The 22,147-nt window shown below is 38.9% G+C and overlaps 3 protein-coding genes across 4 annotated transcripts; 1 reads left to right on the plus strand and 2 right to left on the minus strand.

The window, feature by feature from the left end:
• Window positions 1–50: 50 nt before the first annotated feature.
• LOC131707064 (zinc finger protein 345-like) lies at window positions 51–7,138 on the minus strand. Of its 2 annotated transcripts, none has more exons than XM_059009152.1 (3): window positions 6,977–7,138; window positions 5,381–5,861; window positions 51–2,636 (listed from the first exon to the last, which is right to left on the minus strand). In XM_059009152.1, the coding sequence occupies exons 2-3, from the start codon at window positions 5,832–5,834 to the stop codon at window positions 1,192–1,194; spliced, it is 1,899 nt and encodes a 632-aa protein (XP_058865135.1). In that variant the 5' UTR covers window positions 5,835–5,861; window positions 6,977–7,138; the 3' UTR covers window positions 51–1,191. The 2 variants fall into 2 exon arrangements, with proteins under 2 accessions (XP_058865135.1, XP_058865136.1); XM_059009153.1 differs by having other exon boundaries at window positions 5,381–5,864.
• A 3,227-nt stretch (window positions 7,139–10,365) lies between these two features.
• Window positions 10,366–12,878, minus strand: LOC117433604 (fish-egg lectin-like). Its single transcript, XM_034055968.3, has 4 exons — window positions 12,803–12,878; window positions 11,883–12,110; window positions 11,041–11,386; window positions 10,366–10,628 (listed from the first exon to the last, which is right to left on the minus strand). Exons 1-4 carry the CDS (start codon window positions 12,849–12,851, stop codon window positions 10,490–10,492), a joined length of 762 nt encoding a protein of 253 aa, XP_033911859.3. The 5' UTR covers window positions 12,852–12,878; the 3' UTR covers window positions 10,366–10,489.
• A 3,454-nt stretch (window positions 12,879–16,332) lies between these two features.
• Window positions 16,333–19,100, plus strand: LOC117433796 (fish-egg lectin-like). Its single transcript, XM_034056215.3, has 4 exons — window positions 16,333–16,442; window positions 17,104–17,331; window positions 17,829–18,174; window positions 18,589–19,100. Exons 1-4 carry the CDS (start codon window positions 16,394–16,396, stop codon window positions 18,725–18,727), a joined length of 762 nt encoding a protein of 253 aa, XP_033912106.3. The 5' UTR covers window positions 16,333–16,393; the 3' UTR covers window positions 18,728–19,100.
• The last annotated feature ends 3,047 nt before the right edge of the window (window positions 19,101–22,147 follow it).

The raw sequence follows: 22,147 nt of genomic DNA on the forward strand, positions 1-22,147 counted from the left end.
TGGTGAGTGAGTATTGATTAAATTTGGAGCATTTAAGAAATACAAGCAAAATACAAGATACTGGGGCTTATTGATCAAAAACAATCCAAGGAATATAAAAACTATTAACAAGCAACTATGAAGGTTAATTGTCCTAGGTATAGAGTAGAGGAGTCTGCACATATTCCAGTTACATTTCTATAAATATCTACAGACCTGGTAATCCAACTGCGATAGAACTTGGGACGCACTTTGTTCAGCACAGGTTATTCCTGAGATTCTGCGTCCCTGAAGACCCCTGTGTGTGCACAGGTATAAGACACGCACATACTGGGGGTGTCCGCGGTGCAGTTCTACTGGTTCAGACACACATTTTGTATTCACACCAGTTGCAAGGGAAAAATGTTACTCACAACATTAGTACTTTATCAAGTTACTGAAACCAATTTTCCACTGCCCCCTTGGTTTATTTAAACCTTTCACTTCAAACATCAGTGGCATTCACCAAATACAGAATTCTCATTCTAATTGGTATGAGGAGGAATTTTATGTAGAAACAGCACAGAGACTTGCCACAGTGAATAAAGCACAGACCTCCCCACTTTGTTTATTAATACACACATTGTGTTCTGTGGATGCAGTAAATATGAATATACGATATTGAATGTAGTACTAGTAGTAAGCATAAGCCATGGGACAGTAATTTTTCATTAGTTTCAGAATCGTGACAAATCCTCCAGGCGGTTGCCCAGTAAGGATGTTGCAGTCTTGTCTCAGGGGTGCTACGTACCGGGGTCGGGATACTCGTTCCCATCGATTTATTTATTTTCAAATTAAGTTTAAATCCTAAACCCTGAAACTCATTCACCACACGAGTTATGGATTGCTCCTGACACGTCCATCAGATAAGTTGCAGATGGGTTTCCTTTCTGCATATTCCTGCTCCCAGGCACTGACTGCATTGACAGCCTGAGTTAAACTGACAGCAAAAGAAGCCTCTTGTGACGTGTCCGTGTCACCGCCCCCTTTCTGCCACAATCAAATGCAAGCAGTTGAAGTGAATTTTTAACATTTAAAATGCATGCTCTTAAAAGTGATAAAAAATAGTAAAAATAATAATTATTATTGTTATTATTATTATTACACAGGGACTGACCATGCAAGATTCAAATGTTTTCCTAACAAATGAAAACTCCCACTGGAATAAGGGCATTACGGTTTCTCTCCTGTGTGCATTCGCTGGTGTCTTTTCAGTTTTCTTGAACCACTGAAACTCTTTCCACAGTCAGAGCAGCAGTACGGGTTCTCTCTTGTGTGAATTCGCTGGTGTCTTTTAAGGCTTGTCAACTGACTGAAACTGTTCCCACAGTCAGAGCAGCGATAAGGTTTCTCTCCTGTGTGAACTCGCTGATGTCGTTCAAGGTGGGCCGACTTACGGAAACTCTTCCCACAGTCAGAGCAGCAGTACGGTTTCTCTCCTGTGTGAATTCGCTGGTGTGCTTTTAGGTTTCCTAACTGTCTGAAACTCTTCCCACAGTCAGAGCAGCAGTACGGTTTCTCTCCTGTGTGAATTCGCTGGTGTGCTTTTAGGTTTCCTAACTGACTGAAACTGTTCCCACAGTCAGAGCAGCAGTATGGGTTCTCTCCTGTGTGAATTCTCTGGTGGCTTTTAAGATATGTCGACTTACGGAAAGTCTTCCCACAGTCAGAGCAGGAGTACGGTTTCTCTCCTGTGTGAAATCGCTGGTGTTCTTTCAGGCTTTGTGACATACTGAAACTCTTCTCACAGTCAGAGCAGTGATACGGTTTCTCTGCTGTGTGAACTCGCTGGTGTCTTTTAAGGCTTGTCAACTGACTGAAAGTCTTCCCACAGTCAGAGCAGCGATAAGGTTTCTCTCCTGTGTGAATTCGCTGGTGACTTTTAAGGTGTGCCAATGTACGGAAACTCTTCCCACAGTCAGAGCAGCAGTACGGGTTCTCTCCTTTGTGAATTCGCTGGTGTCTTTTGAGGTGTGCCGTCTTACGGAAACTCTTCCCACAGTCAGAGCAGCAGTATGGTTTCTCTGTGTGAATTCGCTGGTGTCTTTTCAGGTTTGTCGACTGATTGAAACTCTTCCCACAGTCAGAACAGCAATATGGTTTCTCTCCTGTGTGAATTTGCTGGTGTGCTTTCAGGTTTCCTAACTGACTGAAACTGTTCCCACAGTCAGAGCAGCAATACGGTTTCTCTCCTGTGTGAATTCGCTGGTGGCTTTTAAGGTGTGTTGAGTTATGGAAAGTCTTCCCACAGTCAGAGCAACAGTACGGTTTCTTTCCTGTGTGAAATCGCTGGTGTCTTTTCAGATTTGTCGAATGATTGAAACTTTTCCCACAGTCAGAGCAGCAATACGGTTTCTTTGCTGTGTGAATTTGCTGATGTGCTTTCAGGTTTCCTAACTGACTAAAACTCTTCCCACAGTCAGAGCAGCGATACGGTTTCTCTCCTGTGTGAATTCGATGGTGTGTTTGAAGGTATGACGACTTATGGAAACTCTTCCCACAGTCAGAGCAGCGGTATGGTTTCTCTCCTGTTTGAAAATGCCTTATCTGGGTGAAACCTTTCCCACAGTCAGGATATTCTTCACCGCACACCCTCGCTTTAGCTGCTGGACTTGAACCTGGAAAATATGAACAGGAAAGAAAGTAAGAGGGACTGCTAGTAAACTTAGGGCATGTGGCAGGTGGTGGAGTGGATTAAAGCATGTGAATTTCAGCTGTGTGGGCATGCACTGGGTTACACAAGCTTAAAGCCTTTACTTTGCTAGTGAAACCAAGCCCTGAGATCTTGTAATGTTTCTATTTCCCCTAACAAACACTAAAATTATATATCTCTCTCATCATGGCATTTTATGACTTTTTTCTATTTTGGGGTATGTAGAGATGCATACACATAACTGTAGTGTAATCCACATCAGAAAAACCAACATCCAATTCAGGACAGCTGACAATGATGAGCTTGGAGACTGAAACTGCATGAAGCTGGAAAACAGTAGTACAGTTGAACTGATATTTTCAACAAAATTATTTTATTGTTACACATTTATATGTACAACTTACTGCAATCTCAATTGTGTTTCTTTACAAATTCCTTCTTTGATCCTTTTTGCTTTTTAAAGTGCAACATTATTATTATTATTATTATTATTATTATTATTTCGTTGTTGTTAAGCACTACATAATCACCATCTTTATTAATCTTCATTATTATTATTCGCAGGTCACCACTTACCTTGTATTACTACCAATGCCATTCTGCAAATCTATTTTTCTACTTTATCGTAAACGCTATTGAAGACTGTGACGCATCAGATCATGGGTGAGTGTTTGAGCCGTCTGACAATTTACTTATGAATAATTATTTGATCTATGCGTTCAGACATTCTATCAGTAAACTAAAAGCACGTATCCTTGAATTTGACATGAAGTTGTAGGGAAAAACAGACTGACAAATTGTTTTTTGATCAAAAACACTTTATATGAAAGAAAGGTGTACCCCTAACACAACCATGTGAACATTACTACAAGGCGATTTCAACTGCAAGTCTCCGCCTGCCTCAATGTATATGTTTGTATTAGAACACAGATATCCCGGGGTCAGTTCAAGGAAATGAAAAGAACAACAATTTTTTAAAAGGAAGAACACATATATTTATACACAAACATCGTGATTGATTTCCCACCCATTTCCCTGTTCAATCCATCTCTCTGCATATCTAAACTAGACACTTGTTACTTTTGGCTGTCTGCCCAGACATTTTATTTGTGACTTCTGAGTCTGTGACAGGATGCAGGTGTCTGGTTTCTACAAGGAGAGATACAGGCGACAGAATGCAACTCTTATTGTTGCACATATTTTAGCTTTGTACAAGAGATATAAAATTGTAAAATATATTAAAAACATCACAATCACTATCTTATGCAGAAAGCCATTTCTTTTACTTGTATGCCAAAGCACTCTAGGGGTACCTATAGCGGGAGTAGTGCTTCAGTAAAATATGTACTGAATACCTAGTGTACAAGACAGTGTAAGGGAAGTGCTATGGTAGAATATGTTTGAAACATAACAAATACACGCCAACATAAATCATTTTAATTTTGAAAACTGAGCACCGTCCGCCCCTTCCCCCTCCAGCTCGTGTTCTTCAGAGGCAAACCTTTAATTTCTTCATTCGCCATCTCGACAGCAAAGCGTTGTATAGCATAAGCTGTATTGACAGGAACGTCTCGAAACCCTTCTGCTGTTTGCTTCGGTACTGTGTTCTGAACCTTCGAAATTCAAAGTGTACCCTTCGTCGCAGCCCTGCAATCTAGTTCAGTGAAAGATAGTGATCAATTACCTTTTCCTCTGGGAGAGGGGAGGCACGAGAGAGCACACTGGAACCCATGGATCTTCCACCACTGATCACTAACCTATTCCTCACTCACTTCTTACAAACCCTCTCACTAGTTAATCAATTTACAACTTATTTTACAGCCCTTCATTCTATTTCCTCACAACACGGTTGACAGTTTCTGCGATTAACCATCTGTTTTCCTAGGTATGGTAGAGTGGTTTCCCCTTTAGATATGCTTGCTAGCCATGGTTCTATGACCTGTTTTGCTGACTGAGAACAGAGAAAGTTTGTGCAATATCATCAAACCTTAACTTCTCACCCGTGAAATTCACTTCCCTTTCCTGCACACATTTACAATGATTTCCATATCCTGTACACATAACATGTGTAATAATATACAGTACTTTACAATACTTAACCAGCAGGAATTTCAAGCTCCTTCTGCCTAAAATCAATGTAAATCTGACTGTTCTTTGCACTGGGTCATGTAATTTTTTTAAACTAGTATGTAAAACAAATCAAATACAAAAAGTAAGATGTTGCATATATACTAGTGCCAGGACAACCACGGAATTCTCATTTCTAGATATTTGTTCATTTTCAAAACATATCAAAGCCATTATATGTAACACTGTATTGAAGTTGAAAAACATCCCAGAAGTAAGAAAGGTCTTACTTTACCCTCGTGAATTAACTACAAATCAAAGGAAACAATACAGTAGTTATGTTTTTAAAAAGTGCATCTTATGTTGAGGCATTGTGATGTTTAATGTTTGCTGAAGCAATATTGTGTTTATTACACTGTCCATGTACAGTAATAATGTTGCTCAAATACTTTTGTCATTTTACCTTTTTTACTCTGTAATCCAGCACACTTTGTCTAATCCGGCACAATTTTCCAGTCCCAAACGATGCCGGATTGGACAGGTTTTAAAGTAATCTAACCTACATGCTCCCTCCCTCTCAACCACACTGTGGATATCACACAATCTAGAATGACAATGCCACAGCTACTCTGAGTCACTCACCTGCTAGACTGCACTCTGAATACGAACTCCTGTCCTCCTTTCCACTGCCTCGTGTGCGGTTGGTTGAACCTTCCTCTCTCACGCAGATTCTCTCCAGCACCACGCTACACTCCCGCAGGCGTACAGGCTCCAGCTCAGGGATGTTTGGTTTGAAGTCCTCGGATTCCTCCTTCCCTGGTTCCATGTGGTCAAACTCTACTTCAGGGGGCTCCCATTTAATACGGACAACTTCCAGCACCTCTTCTTTAAAAGGAAGGGGTTCTTCTGTCTGGGGGATCTCCAATTCATTGTGCTCAGCTTTAATCTCAGAGACCTCTGGCTGGCTGCTGTCACATTGCATCTCACAGAGCTCCTGTTTAATGGGGAGGGAAGCCAGTAACTCTCTAATGGGGACCAGTTCAAGTTCAGGGAGCTCCTCTTTAATCTGGACAGATTCCATCTTCACGCTGTCCATGGCATCACACAGGATTCTGTTTAGTAGCTGCTAAAAAAACAAACAAACACATGTATTTAAATACAGTGCTATTAAGGCCGTTCAAGGGACCGACACAATCTGCCCTGAATAGCAGGGCTGGCTTTACTATTGAAGGGATATGGAACTTATTGTAATAAGTTTATAATACTGCAGGATTTTAACTGCTGGAAAAATTTACATGATTTAGAAAAAGAAAATAGTTTTCTCAGTAATTCTTATTATTAGGAGTCTAAGCCAAATGCACACGGTCAGTTTGTATGGAAGTTACAGTAACACTGAAATAAAATTTCAATTATAATACAATGAAAAGTATTATCAAAGCATGTTACTGAAAATGTCTGGAAGTGAACTTTTTAACAGTGATTTCAAACTTTACTTACCAAAGTGTGTGTGTGTGTGTATATATATATATATATATATATATATATATATATATATATAGATAGATAGATAGATAGATAGATAGATAGATAGATAGATAAACTATGCTTAAAATAATCTTGATATAAAAAAAAGAAAGAAATGTACCCATAAAAGAAATACACACATCACTTAGTTGCAGCGCTGGTTACAGTAATTTACACAACTAACAACGGCTTAATTAGTTACATGAATAACTCTTTAGAAAGGCTTTGTTTGCTTATTAAGCTACAACATAGGTGATGTTTTTATTATTCTTATGGCTTTCTTTTTTTACTGCCGTTTTCAGTTTAAATCACGTGTTACAGGGCAGTACATGGTTACAATGCAGAAGTTATATTTAAATACAGTACAGTTTACAGTACATGCAAAATACACTAGTCGCGACTTTGCGTTCTCATGGAAACCTGGCTGTCAGTCATTAACTGGTTCCACTTAAGGTGGTATACACGCATTAAACAGACACTAAACACGGCAATACAACTACATTGCAAAGATTTGTACAAAAAACATTTACCGTGATGAAAGACCCATGGATAACAATACAGGCACAGGCATAGACGTTTTATCCCGTTAAGGTATTTTTTGTCACAGGGTCAGAAAGAAAATTGCATGGGTCTTGTTGTCATGCCTTGTTCACTGAGTCGGCCACACCTGTGCGTCGCAAACAACTGAAATAAATACGAACACGTCTCACTTACTTGTTATCTGGAGCGTGTCTCTGTCTATTTGCTAACTTCTGATGTTTGCTGTTGTTCTTGACTGCGTCAAAGACACTCAACTCCGCTGATTCTCTATGGGGACTTCCGTCACTGCGCACAACGGGTTATGGGACACAGCGTGCAGGAGAAATGTTTCAACTCAGAGTTAATAGAGCAATGTACAATTCTGCAGCTTTTTGCTATGTAAAAAATGTATATACTGTGTGTATACATTGGCTCTGCATTGGTTCATCTGTTTATTTCTGGAGCGGGGCGTGCTTTCACTGCATTCCCTTTCCGGTGACATGCATCCTTATCAGGGGAACCACCAAGAAACAGTTACTGTGGTCAAGTGACAAGACTTCACCATCCCTCCCCCAGACTGCTGTTTCCTGCAGATCGGTTCATAGCAAAGTTTACTTCAGCTTCTGCAGCTCCTTTAAAGGCACACAGCCTTCATCTTGAGTACAGGTAGGTTTTTTTAAATGTTGTTTTATTATTTTTCTGAGCTTTACCATGATTTCAATATGCTAAGATGTTACCTTGCTATATACCACAACGTTTTTTTATAAGGGTACGTTCACATTTTTAAAAGGTTTAAACTTTAATATTGAGCATGTTAAACATTTAATCCATCTGGTTATACAAACTTAAACTGAGCTGACTAGTAGTTTACTAAATGTTTAGTGAAAATGTCTTGTTTTATTACAATAGTGGAGGCTTTTGATACCATGGTAACTACACTCACTTATTTTTATTTAAATCTATTCATTATATCATTTACTACATAGTTAATGATGTAACAACCTACTTTTCCTTTCTATTTAAACCTTCAGGCATCATGGTATTGAGTCTATTTATCAATTTATTCAATCGTTATCTAGTTGTATTCCTTTTAAAATGACAAACTATAGGTCATATTTATAGACAGGAAAATGTGGCCAAAATAATGGTAATACCTGAGCACAGGGGGCAATTACCCTTCACAAAGAAAAAATAATAATTTTGACTATAGAGGTCTTTACATGGAGAGAGACCTTTATAGTTTGAACTTTAGTCACAGAATTTTAGAACTAAAATTTAGAACTAAACGGTGTCAATTGAAAAGATCACTGTGCGTGCGTGCGTGCGTGTGCGTGTGCGTGTGCGTGCGTGTGTGTTGCTGTTTTGCAGGACATGACAGTGGTGATCTCCTGTGTGGAAGACGCTGCCAAGTGCAAAGCCGCTCTTGGGGCCTCTATCCCTGTGGTGAATGCAGAGTTCCTTCTCACAGGGATCCTGCTGCAGAGATACAGCCTGCAGGGACCTGGCTTCGACAGGCAGGGGGCGCCAGCACACCGGATCAGCACAGCTGGGGCGAGGAGACGCAGATAGAGACGCGTTCCTGCTGCTGCTTGAATCACTGCACTGCTTGACTTTCTTTGATCAAAGACTTTGCAAAAAAAATCATATGAGTAAAGGATGCATTTCACTGGATTTTAAACAACTTAAAATCTATTTTCCATGAACCTTTTATAAGCCCCAGCAATGTTATTACTGGTTCCTGGTTAAAGAAAGGCTTTAAAATAAATGTCTGCAACATTTCAAGATAATTAATGCATTACAAGGAAAAACAATGAGAGTTCTGAAAGTTTTACTACACCTGTAATGACATTGTTATTCATCTCTGTTGTTGTTTGAGACCAAAGGATCAAAGATATTTTCGTAGAATCAAACCCACTGCAATAGCATTTTTATTAAAGCATGAATCCGAGCCGATCCCAGCACAAGGAGAAACTAATCAACACGTCCTGCTTTTAAAACAGAAGGGCACATGAATAGAAATACCAGGATCTGTGTTTATTGTGTAAAATAAGGTATGATGTCTTTCAATAAAAAATAAAGATATTTTATAAGATGGTTTGGTGAGTGATTATTTGTGCCCATTTAAGTGTAAACAGGAGTTGTAGGCAGCTGACTACAGCGTGGAAATTCTGAATTATTGAGATCCGGGGCCGGTGATTGGGGATCCAGAACCGTGAATCGTTACAAATTCTAATTATAATGAACTGGAAGAAAGAGTAATATTTAATTTATACAGAAAAAAAGAAGACATTTAGAATACAGTAAACATATGTTTGTAAAAGATAAGTGATGTTGTAAATGTGTAACTTTTAAAAAAGAACATTATTTATTTTTAAAAATGAATGAATTTCACATCATGAACCCCACATACTGTAATCCTACAATACTAGCCCCGTATTGAAAATCACTGTTCAATACATTAAACATATGTTTGTAAAAGAGAAGTGATGTTGTTGTAAATATGTAACTAAAATAAAAAAGAACATAATTTTTTTTTTTTAAATGAATGAATTTCACATCATGAACCCCACATACTGTAATCTCACAATAGTGCCTCGTATTGAAAATCACTGTTTTGCGCTTCTAACAAATCTCCATTTCCAGTTTCCATGTGGTGGTCCTAAGTTGTACATCTAAAGCAGTAATACTAGAATATCTATTTTAAGCACACATTTCAAGATCAGTATTTATTCCGTGTCTTAGTGGGCACTTTGGGTGAACAAGAGAACCACAAACTGAGTGGAGGTAAAATGGAGAACAGATGCTTCTCCGCAGTCTTTCTGCAGTCATATACAAGTATATTTATTGAATTTCACCTTTATCCGGTTTACAGGACCTGGATTCTCATACGCCTCATTTTTGTTCTGCCTTTGAGCCTCCTCCATTCTGGTAAGTCCCCAGTCATATTGTTAAGACCAAATATGAAGAGAACCGCTTCTGCTAGTGCCTGGAGAAATGCACAATCTGTCTGCCAGTGCTGGGGTTAGTAATAATTACAATTCCAGCAGAATTGTTTGCTGAAATTACAATTGCAGTGAAATTTTGTTCAATTACAGTTTGTTCCAATTATGCTGTAGTTTCGGGACTGCTGCTCCCATGATGCATTGCGATTTATCATAGTGCTCATGCGTCAATGCCATTTCTGTGAAGCCGCGCAAAAACGTGCACTCTCCTTGCAGACAAAAGTCGATGCGTTTTCAATAAAATGCACAGTACTTTAAAATGTATTTGCAGTGTTCTGTAATTGCAATGTGATTTCAGTGTTACTGTAACCTGTGTGCATTGAGCGTAGACCCCTGATAATACAAACATTTTTACTGTTCCCTGGAAATTCGTATTTGAAAAGTGGTGCAGAAACAGTTTTGAAAGTTTAGCACCAGAGAGCCTACTGGTGCTAAATGGTCAAACCCTGCTCTAATCAAGCCCTCCTCCCCTGCTCTTCAGTGAGTGTTTTGTGGATGAGTATGGGTGGGATTAGTCCCGACCCAATGAACCCACTACAAGGAGATCTACTGCAGACCACACTTTTTTTTTTTAATTGCTTTATTTCTATAAGATGGCAGTGCCTGGACAGGAGGAAGCTTAAAATAAACTCAAAAAGCTGCTGTTCGTGGGTGTAATTCTGAGTTCTGCAAGAACGTCTTCTGTTTGTTTGGCTGTAGGTGAGTTTTAGCTGCAGGTCAGGATCTTTTCCTCTAGACTGATCACCCAGAGCACACCCAGGTCATATGACACGTGCTTGCTTTTCCCGCACATGCTCAGATAGGTCCAGCCAGTGCCGGCAGGATTAGCAGCGCTGACCCCGTCCCTGAAAAAAGAAAAAGATATAAAAATCTAGTATTCATGGTCGTTTCTTTTGCTAAAACATAATTCCTGGGCGGTGCTCTTTTCAAAATAGAGCAGACATTTTGAAAAGAGCTTTGAAACAGACTTTAAAGTTAGAAGTGTAAAAAGTTGTCAGGATCTTAACAATGAATAGAAAGATGACAGGTACTTTATATGAACAGTTGTAGCAACACATGGGGACGTGGAACTGTATATTTTTCCCAACCCCACTACTTACTCTTTAAACTAAGAAGATTTTGTTAACAGCAAATGGCATCTCTTACCAAAAAAGCTGGAACAAGACAGACATAATGCAGTCAAGCAAGTGAAACTGTAGCATGTCACTGAGCCTGAATGCACAAAGCTGGTTTCATTTAAGGAGCTGGCGCGCTCACCTGCGGAACACGTCCTTAGCAGAGTTGACCCCGTACACGCTGCCGTCGGTGGACACCTCGATCATGGACAGCGCTCCGGGGACCAGCTCCCATGCCTTGCTGCCCATGCAGGCGTCCGGGGTCACCCCCTTCATCACGAAGATCTGGTCGATCGAGTTCACCCCCCAGCAGCTGTAGGGGCCACAGGAGTAGTACTTGAGGGCCCCGGGAAGCAAGTTCCAGGGAATGCAGCTCTCACCACCACGCGTGGTCACCGTGGCATCGCGATTCAGGCAGAAGATGTTGTCCTGCATGTTGACTCCAGAGACGAATAGGTCGCCTCCCGCGTCAATCTGCTTCAGTAGACCTGCGAGGAACGTATCAGGGTGAGGATGGCAGGGAGGGGAGCAGCCACTGTTATAGAGAGGACCCAGGCATTCTGAAGCCTGCTTTAAATATTACACTGTAAAACCTGTTGGAAGTACTGTATGAGGCTGCAGGGCACTGGGAAGCTGTATAAAGCCAGGTGACCAAACTCGTGGAGCAGGTTTAAACAGTCTGGTTGGAAACTGTGGATAACACTAGACTCTCCCATACTAACAAGGAACTACAGCTATGGCCAATAGTTTTGCAGCATCGCCCTATAGAACGAACTAATTTCGCTTCATTCAATTTCGATTTTATGTGATGCTAAACTTTTGGCCCTAGCTGTACATTTGCATCCTTTATTGCCCTGCAAAAGTCGGATTGTTATCACACATGTTACTTTAGAATAATAATAATTAAAAAAAAATAAGTATTTATTTATTAGGACCAGGTTGCGGTCAGTTAATATTCTTCTGGATGGATAGACTGACCGGTACCTGGAATTTGTATCCAGCGTCCCCCAACCAGCTTGTAGATGAAATTTTCCGTGTTGACGCCCCAGACTCCAGAGGGCCCCACGGTCACGTGTTTGAGGGCACCTGGGACCTGTGCCCAGCTGTTTCCGTAGCGAGTGTAGATCGAGTTTCCGCTGTTCACTCCGAACACCTGTCCGTTGCTGACGTCGATCTGCGTGAGGCGGCCGTCAATCTCTTGGCAGACCAGCGCTGGAAAACACAAGGAAGCATAAAAACCAGAAGCACACAGCAAGCAAGCAAGCAAACGACGCAACACACGCACACAGAAGCAAACGAACACAAAAACAGACACACACACATACAGAGGCAAACGAACGCAAAAACAACAGATGGACACACACACAGAAACAGAGAGATTCATCACCCCTTCCCGCCATTCCAGTCCCTCTTCAATGGGGGCAATTCTTTTTTTAGACAACTGCTAAAAAGTACAGTAGTTGCCTGAATTAGTAAAGTGCCGTGATAGCATGTAAACGCTTCGCAAGATAATTCAAATGCATGTAACTAAAATTCCACTTAGTGAAGTAAACTGACTGATACAACTTATCAAACTGCTTTCTCTACCTGTAACTCTGCTAGAATTGGGCTAAAGAGGTCTAACTATGGGTAGTCTTTATGGAGGACTGATTGCATGAAAGAAAGAAAGAATTTCAGCATTTATTATTATTATTATTATTATTATTATTATTATTATTATTAATAATAATTTCCTAGCAGACGCACTTACCCAGGGCGACTTACAGTCGTAAACAAAAAAATACATTTGAAGAATCACAGTACAAATATTAATACAATTAAGAGCAAGATAAAATACAATGAAATATAATTTACCTTTAGATTACAAACCCTACCCCCTACCACCCCCAGTCACGCTCACTTACCCAGGCTGGAGCCCACGAACACAGCCAGGACGAGTAGAGAAGCTCTCATGGTTGCAGTCAGAGGAATCTCAGCAAGCCAGGCTTGGTGTGTCGCACTAAACCCAGGAGAGGGGTTAATATACAAAACCAAACGCCCTGGGGTGGGAAGACCCTAGAGAAACAGGACAACCCTACAACATTATCTCTGTGGGAAATCAAATGTGGGCAGATTAAAGCAAATATTTGAATTGAATCCACAGCATTGGAACTCATCAATGAATTGAATTCAAACACTGCTGTAGCTGCTGTAGTTATTATAGACTGCACCTTGCACAGAAACTACTTGGAGAATTAGCTACCAAAATAATTTCAGTGAATCTCATCTGGTATCTATTGCAATCTCGCATTTCCTTATGTTAAAGATGTATGGATTGTGTTTTTATTTATTTATTTATTTATTTATTTTTATAAAAAGGTGCAGTCTTTTCTCATGTTGTTCTTCCTATTGAAGAGATGTGGCTGATATCTAGGCCTATGAGTTGCATCTGGGAGTTTGAGTTCTTGTAAGAAAATACAATTCAGACTGTTAAGGATTTTCTTTTTTTTACTGTGACTCCTTTTAAAAAATGGTTTGCAGCTATGGACAAAAGTTTTGCATCACCCTATGGAAATAATTAGTTTTGCTTCATAAAGTCGAATGAAACCTGCTGAATAATGTGACGTTAACATATTGAATTACATACCGCTTGGTAGTTTTTCCACATACTTAAGAGAAAAAATAAAAAGCCCACGTTTCGAAATATAAACATGAAATACTACTGTACTACTATTAAGGCTTTCGGTAGACTTGTTTTATTATTATTATTATTATTATTATTATTATTATTATTATTATTATTATTATTATTATATTTATCATTTTTTAGTTTCTTTAATTACATGACGTTAAATAAGATCTAAATTATGATCTCTTTTTTTTTATGTCTCAATCCTATAATTGCTACAAAAAATTCAGGGTATGTTAGACAACGACCCTCAAGGCTAAACCAAGGCTGGGGAGCCTGTTTTGAAACCAGAAGAAGCTGTTTAGCCTGTCAAGGCTCATCCCTTCTTAGCAGACCATTTGTAATGGTAAAAAAAACAAAAACTGACAGCAACGTTTATTGCCTAACCTTAACAAACCCGCAATAAGTCCTTGGAAATGGCAATTTTCTTGATCAATAAGCCCCAGTATCTTGTCTTTTGCTCGTATTTCTTAAATGCTCCAAACCACACAGATTTAATGAATAATCACTCAACAAACCATCTTACAAAATATCTTTATTTTTTATTGAAAGACATTATACCTTATTTTACACAATAAACACAGATCCTAGTATTTCTATTCATGTGCCCTTCTGTTTTAAAAGCAGGGCGTGTTGATCAGTTTCTCCTTGTGCTGGGATCGGCTCGGATTCATGCTTTAATAAAAATGCTATTGCAGTGGGTTTGATTCTACGAAAATATCTTTGATCCTTTGGTCTCAAACAGCAGCTGAGATTAATAACAATGTCATTACAGGTGTAGTAGAACTTTCAGAACTCTCATTATCTTTCCTTGTAGTCCATTAATTACACTCTCTCAGTTTGTTCAGTCAGATACAGACAAGCTCTGACACTGAAAAGGGTTGTAGAGTTTTATTTTAAAACTGTGTTTTTTTTCTTCAGTTTAAGTAAATACATTGTTACAAGTCTTACAGCAGCAGCAGACAGTCAAGGTTTGTATTCTTTCATATTGTTTTTTTTAAATGTTTTAATCTCAAGGCACTTTGTAGCGCTTTTCAGAAGAGCCGTGTGTTTCTTTTACACCTGCTTTGGTCTCAAGCTGTGTAAAATAAGATTTTAAAAAGGCTAACTTAGCTGTGTATACAGGTTCTCACATTTTATTTTGTTTATTTATTTATGTGTTGGTTAAGAAGTGTTTTAAACGGTTTAGCACGTTTTTAGTCTTTTTTTCAAAACTAGACGCTTCTCAGTTCTCTGCAGGTTTTAACAGTTCACATTTCTCCGCTTTTAAACTGTTTTTCACGTTTAAGTACACGCATTGTAACCTTGTTTTTAACATTTTACTGCTCATTTTATTTTCAAAACTTGCTTTATCTTTCAACACTATGCATTTGTGTTTTACTCATTTTATTTTTCAACACTACCCTTTTATACTGCTTATTTTATTTTCGATAATAAAGAATATAACAAACTGTATATCCCTGTTTTCAAACTTATTTTTATTTTTCTAAAGTCCTGTTTTATTTTGTTTTTCCCGATTTTTACCTCAAAGTGTTGTTGATTGCTCGGGGATGCAAGATATCAAGGGGGTAGAGGATTCATCAGAACAATGGTTTTGTTATGGCCAGGTAAGGACGAATGAGAATCCACTTGAGCATGAGTCCCTACATACATCTTCAAGTTCAATGGTAAAAAAGAGGGTTTGTTTAAATCTTTTATTTAAGTCTTTCGCTTCAGTTCAGTTCACGAAGGGGGAAAAATGCATTTATAGATCTGCATTGAAATAAAAAGTGAAGCTAGGTGCCGTTGACCAATTTAGGAACCATTGTAAAATGGTCATGGGTGTTTAAAAAAACACATTTTAAAAACATAAACAAAAGAACTGCTTTGCGCATCTCATATTAACTTTAGGTCCTGCACTGTATAGAGATGATGTCACTACAGAGAGGTGAGCTTTGCACACACATGCAACACAAAAGTCAGCTTTGTGCCCATTTAAGTGTAAACAGGAGTTGTAGGCAGCTGACTACAGCGTGGAAATTCTGAATTATAGAGGTCCGGGGCCGGTGATTGGGGATCCAGAACAGTGAATCGTTACAAATTCTAATTATAACGAACTGGAATGAAAGAGTAATATTTAATTTATACAGAAAAAGAAGACAATTAGAATACATTAAACATATGTTTGTAAAAGAGAAGTGATGTTGTTGTAAATATGTAACTAAAATAAAAAAGAACATTTTTTTTTTTTAAATGAATGAATTTCACATCATGAACCCCACATACTGTAATCTCACAATACTGCCCCGTATTGAAAATCACTGTTTTGCGCTTCTAACAAATCTTCATTTCCAGTTTCCATGTGGTGGTCCTAAGTTGTACATCTAAAGCAGTAATACTAGAATATCTATTTTAAGCATACATTTCAAGATTATTATTATTATTATTATTTATCTCTTAGCAGACGCCCTTATCCAGGGCGACTTACAATTGTTACAAGATATCACATTATACATTATTTCACATTATACAGATATCACATTATTTTACATACAATTACCCATTTATACAGTTGGGTTTTTACTGGAGCAATCTAGGTAAAGTACCTTGCTCAAGGGTAGAACAGCAGTATCCCCCACTGGGGATTGAACCCACAACCCTCCGGTCAAGAGTCCAGATAATTATTTATCTGCCCACATTTGATTTCCCACAGAGATAATGTTATAGGTTTGTCCTGTTTCTCTTGGGTCTTCCCACCCCAGGGCGTTTGGTTTTGTATATTAACCCCTCTCCTGGGTTTAGTGCGACACACCAAGCCTGGCTTGCTGAGATTCCTCTGACAGCAACCATGAGAGCTTCTCTACTCGTCCTGGCTGTGTTCGTGGGCTCCAGCCTGGGTAAGTGAGCGTGACTGGGGGTGGTAGGGGGTAGGGTTTGTAATCTAAAGGTAAATTATATTTCATTGTATTTTATCTTGCTCTTAATTGTATTAATATTTGTACTGTGATTCTTGAAATGTATTTTTTGGTTTACGACTGTAAGTCGCCCTGGGTAAGTGCGTCTGCTAGGAAATTATTATTAATAATAATAATAATAATAATAATAATAATAATAATAATAATAATAATAATAATAATAATTAATGCTGAAACTCTTTCTTCCATGCAATCAGTCCTCCATAAGGACTACCCATAGCTAGACCTCTTTAGCCCAATTCTAACTGAGTTACAGGTAGAGAAAGCAGTTTGATAAGTTGTATCAGTCAGTTTACTTCACTAAGTGGAATTTTAATTACATGCATTTGTATTATCTTGGGAAGCGTTTACATGCTATCACGACACTTTACTAATTCAGGCAACAACTGTACTTTTTAGCCGTTGACTAAAAAAAGAATTGCCGCCATTGAAGAAGGACTGGAATGGGGTGAAGGGGTGATGCATGTCTCTGTTTCTGTGTGTGTCCGTCTGTTGTTTTTGCGTTCGTTTGCCTCTGTGTGAGTGTGTTGCGTCACTTGCTTGCTATGTCCTTCTGGTTTTTATGCATCCTTGTGTTTTCCAGCGCTGGTCTGCCAAGAGATTGACGGCCGCCTCACGCAGATCGACGTCAGCAACGGACAGGTGTTCGGAGTGAACAGCGGAAACTCGATCTACACTCGCTACGGAAACAGCTGGGTGCAGCTCCCAGGTGCCCTCAAACACGTGACCGTGGGGCCCGCTGGAGTCTGGGGCGTGGACACAGAATATTTCATCTACAAGCTGGTTGGGGGACGCTGGGTACAAATTCCAGGTACCGGTCAGTCTATCCATCCAGAAGAATATTAACTGACCGCAACCCGGTCCTAATAAATAAATACTTTTTTTTTGTTTAATTATTATTATTCTTAAGTAACATGTGTGATAACAATTCGACTTTTGCAGGGCTATAAAGGATACACGTGTACAGCTAGGGCCAAAAGTTTAGCATCACATAAAATCGAAATTGAATGAAGCGAAATAAGTTCATTCTATAGGGCGATGCTGCAAAACTATTGGCCATAGCTGTAGTTCCTTGTTAAGATGGGTGAGTCTAGTGTTATCCACAGTTTCCAACCAGACTGTTTAAACCTGCTCCACGAGTTTGGTCACCTGGCTTTATACAGCTTCTCTGTGCCCTGCAGCCTCATACAGTACTTCCAACAGGTTTTACAGTGTAATATTTAAAGCAGGCTTCAGAATGCCTGGGTCCTCTCCATAACAGTGGCTCCTCCACTCCTTGCCATCCTCACCCTGATACGTTCCTCGCAGGTCTACTGAAGCAGATTGACGCGGGAGGCGACCTATTCGTCTCTGGAGTCAACATGCAGGACAACATCTTCTGCCTGAATCGCGATGCCACGGTGACCACGCGTGGTGGCGAGAGCTGCATTCCCTGGAACTTGCTAACCGGGGCCCTCAAGTACTACTCCTGTGGCCCCTACAGCTGCTGGGGGGTGAACTCGATCGACCAGATCTTCGTGATGAAGGGGGTGACCCCGGACGCCTGCATGGGCAGCAAGGCGTGGGAGCAGGTCCCCGGAGCGCTGTCCATGATCGAGGTGTCCACCGACGGCAGCGTGTACGGGGTCAACTCTGCTAAAGACGTGTTCCGCAGGTGAGCACGCCGGCTCCTTAAATGAAACCAGCTTTGTGCATTCAGGCTCAGTGACATGCTACAGTTTCACTTGCTTGACTGCATTATGTCTGTCTTGTTCCAGCTTTTTTGTTAAGAGATGCCATTTGCTGTTAACAAAATCTTCTTAGTTTAAAGAGTAAGTAGTGGGGTTGGGAATAAAATACAGTTCCACGTCCCCATGTGTTGCTACAGCTGTTTAAATAAAGTATCTGTCATTTTTGTTTTCATTGTTAACATCCTGACAACGTTTTACACTTCTAACTTTAAAGTCTGTTTCAAAGCTCTTTTCAAAATGTCCGTTCTATTTTGAAAAGAGCACCGCCCAGGAATTATGTTTTAGCAAAAAAAAAACGACCACGAATACTTGATTTTTATATAATTTTCTTTTTTCAGGGACGGGGTCAGCGCTGCTAATCCTGCCGGCACTGGCTGGACCTATCTGAGCATGTGCGGGAAAAGCAAGCACGTGTCATATGACCTGGGTGTGCTCTGGGTGATCAGTCTAGAGGAAAAGATCCTGACCTGCAGCTAAAACTCACCTACAGCCAAACAAACAGAAGACGTCCTTCCAGAACTCAGAATTACACCCACGTACTGTATAGCTTGCAGTAAGGATTTGGACTTACTGTAAACTATACCGTATATATTAAGCTTGCATTGTAGCCTTGCCCTGTAACACCTGTAAGTCACCCTGGATAAAGAATGGTTTACCATTCGCAACTACATTTTCACAAATCTCTTATTGCTTTGCTTATTGCTGTTTTGTTTCATAGTCTTCTGTTTTTTTATGCCTGGTATGGACTCTACTGTTCTCTCTATGGAACAGCAGCTTTTTGAGTTTATTTTAAGCTTCCTCCTGTCCAGGCACTGCCATCTTATAGAAATAAAGCAATTAAAAAAAAAAGTGTGGTCTGCAGTAGATCTCCTTGTAGTGGGTTCATTGGGTCTGGACTAATCCCACCCATACTCATCCACAAAACACTCATTGAAGAGCAGGGGAGGAGGGCTTGATTAGAGAAGGGTTTGACCATTTAGCACCAGTAGGCTCTCTGGTGCTAAACTTGCAAAACTGTTTCTGCACCACTTTTCAAATACGAATTTCCAGGGAACAGTAAAAATGTTTGTATTATCAGGGGTCTACGTGCAATGCACACAGGTTACAGTAACACTGAAATGACATTGCAATTACAGAACACTGCAAATACATTTTAAAGTACTGTGCATTTTATTGAAAACGCATCGACTTTTGTCTGCAAGGAGAGCGCACGTTCTTGCGCGGCTTCACAGAAATGGCATTGACGCATAGGCACTATGATAAATCGCAATGCACTTACCAGAATGGAGGAGGCTCAAAGGCAGAACAAAAATGAGGCGCATGAGAATCCGGGTCCTGTAAACCGGATAAAGGTGAAATTCAATAAATATACTTATATATGACTGCAGAAAGACTGCGGAGAAGCATCTGTTCTCCATTTTACCTCCACTCAATTTGTGGTTCTCTTGTTCACCCAAAGTGCCCACTAAGACACATAATAAATACTGATCTTGAAATGTGTGCTTAAAATAGATAGTCCAGTATTACTGCTTTAGATGTACAACTTAGGACCACCACATGGAAACTGGAAATGGAGATTTGTTAGAAGCGCAAAACAGTGATTTTCAATACGGGGCAGTATTGTGAGATTACAGTATGTTGGGTTCATGATGTGAAATTCATTCATTTAAAAAAAAAAAAATTAATGTTCTTTTTTATTTTAGTTACATATTTAACAACATCACTTCTCTTTTACAAACATATGTTTAATGTATTCTAATTGTCTTCTTTTTTCTGTATAAATTAAATATTACTCTTTCATTCCAGTTTATTATAATTAGAATTTGTAACGATTCACGGTTCTGGATCCCCAATCACCGGCCCCGGACCTCAATAATTCAGAATTTCCACGCTGTAGTCAGCTGCCTACAACTCCTGTTTACACTTAAATGGGCACAAAGCTGACTTTTGTGTTGCATGGGTGTGCAAAGCTCACCTCTCTGTAGGGCATCCACATAGACATCATCTCTATACAGTGCAGGACCTGAAGTTAATATGAGATGTGCAAAGCAGTTCTTTTGTTTATGTTTTTAAAATGTGTTTTTTTAAACACCCATGACCATTTTACAATGGTTCCTAAATTGATCAGCGGCACCTAGCTTCACGTTCTATTTCAATGCAGATCTATAAATGCATTTTCCCCCCTTCGTGAACTGAATTGAAGCGAAAGACTTAAATAAAAGATTTAAACAAACACTCTTTTTTACCATTGAACTTGAAGATGTATTTAGGGACTCATGCTCAAGTGGATTCTCATTGGTCCTTACCTGGCCATAACAAAACCATTGTTCTGATGAATCCTGTACCCCCTTGATATCTTGCATCCCCGAGCAATCAACAACATTTCGAGGTAAAAATCAGGAAAAACAAAATTAAACAGGACTTTAGAAAAATAAAAATAAGTTTGAAAACAGGGATATACAGTTTGTTATATTCTTTATTATCAAAAATAAAATAAGCAGTAAAAAAAAGGGTAGTGTTGAAAAAAAAAATGAGTAAAACACAAATGTATAGTGTTGAAAGATAAAGCAAGTTTTGAAAATAAAATGAGCAGTAAAATGTTAGAAACAAGGTTACAATGCGTGTACTTAAACATGAAAAACAGTTTAAAAGCGGAGAAATGTGAACTGTTAAAACCTGCAGAGAACTGAGAAGCGTCTAGTTTTGAAAAAAAGACTAAAAACGTGCTAAACCGTTTAAAACACTTCTTAACCAACACATAAATAAATAAATAAATAAATAAATAAATAAATAAATAAATAAATAAATAAAATAAAATAAAATGTGAGAACCTGTATACACAGCTAAGTTAGCATTTTTAAAATCTTATTTTACACAGCTTGAGACCAAAGCAGGTGTAAAAGAAACACACGGCTCTTCTGAAAAGCGCTACAAAGTGCCTTGGGATTAAAACATTTTAAAAAACAATACGAAAGAATACAAACCTTGACTGTCTGCTGCTGCTGTAAGACTTGTTACAATGTATTTACTTAAACGGAAGAACAAAAACACAGTTTTAAAATAAAACGCTACAACCCTTTTCAGTGTCAGAGCTTGTCTGTATCTGACTGAACAAACTGAGAGAGTGTAAATAATGGACTACAAGGAAAGATAATGAGAGTTCTAAAAGTTCTACTACACCTGTAATGACATTGTTATTAATCTCTGCTGCTGTTTGAGACCAAAGGATCAAAGATATTTTCATAGAATCAAACCCATTGCAATAGCATTTTTATTAAAACATGAATCCGAGCCGATCCCAGCACAAGGAGAAACTAATCAACACGTCCTGCTTTTAAAACAGAAGGGCACATGAATAGAAATACTAGGATCTGTGTTTATTGTGTAAAATAAGGTATAACGTCTTTCAATAAAAAATAAAGATATTTTGTAAGATGGTTTGTTGAGTGATTATTCATTAAATCTGTGTGGTTTGGAGCATTTAAGAAATACGAGCAAAAGCCAAGATACTGGAGCTTATTGATCAAGAAAATTGCCATTTCCAAGGACTTATTGCGGGTTCGTTAAGGTTAGGCAATAAACGTTGCTGTCAGTTTTTTGTTTTTTTTAACCTATACAAATAGTCTGCTAAGAAGGGACGAGCCTTGACAGGCTAAACAGCTTCTTCTTGTTTCAAAACTGGCTCCCCAGCCTTGGTTTAGCCTTGAGGGTCGTTGTCTAACATACCCTGAATTTTTTGTAGCAATTATAGGATTGAGACATAAAAAAAAAAAAAAATGAGATCATAATCTAGATCTTATTTAACGTCATGTAATTAAAGAAACTACAAAATGATAATAATAATAATAATAATAATAATAATAATAATAATAATAATAATAATAATAATAATAATAA

This window comes from Acipenser ruthenus, chromosome 38 (assembly GCF_902713425.1).
Source record: "Acipenser ruthenus chromosome 38, fAciRut3.2 maternal haplotype, whole genome shotgun sequence".
Lineage (NCBI taxonomy): Eukaryota > Metazoa > Chordata > Actinopteri > Acipenseriformes > Acipenseridae > Acipenser > Acipenser ruthenus.

Excerpts from the sequence above, each read along its gene's own strand:
- LOC131707064 (XM_059009152.1), bottom strand. The coding sequence starts at position 5,834 with ATGGACAGCGTGAAGATGGAATCTGTCCAGATTAAAGAGGAGCTCCCT. Across the intron at positions 2,637-5,380 it reads TTCAGAGTGCAGTCTAGCAG|GTTCAAGTCCAGCAGCTAAA; the intron begins GTGAGTGACTCA and ends CATATTTTCCAG.
- LOC117433604 (XM_034055968.3), bottom strand. The coding sequence starts at position 12,851 with ATGAGAGCTTCTCTACTCGTCCTGGCTGTGTTCGTGGGCTCCAGCCTG. Across the intron at positions 11,387-11,882 it reads ACGCTGGATACAAATTCCAG|GTCTACTGAAGCAGATTGAC; the intron begins GTACCGGTCAGT and ends CGTTCCTCGCAG. Across the intron at positions 10,629-11,040 it reads GCTAAGGACGTGTTCCGCAG|GGACGGGGTCAGCGCTGCTA; the intron begins GTGAGCGCGCCA and ends TTCTTTTTTCAG.
- LOC117433796 (XM_034056215.3), top strand. The coding sequence starts at position 16,394 with ATGAGAGCTTCTCTACTCGTCCTGGCTGTGTTCGTGGGCTCCAGCCTG. Across the intron at positions 17,332-17,828 it reads ACGCTGGGTACAAATTCCAG|GTCTACTGAAGCAGATTGAC; the intron begins GTACCGGTCAGT and ends CGTTCCTCGCAG. Across the intron at positions 18,175-18,588 it reads GCTAAAGACGTGTTCCGCAG|GGACGGGGTCAGCGCTGCTA; the intron begins GTGAGCACGCCG and ends TTCTTTTTTCAG.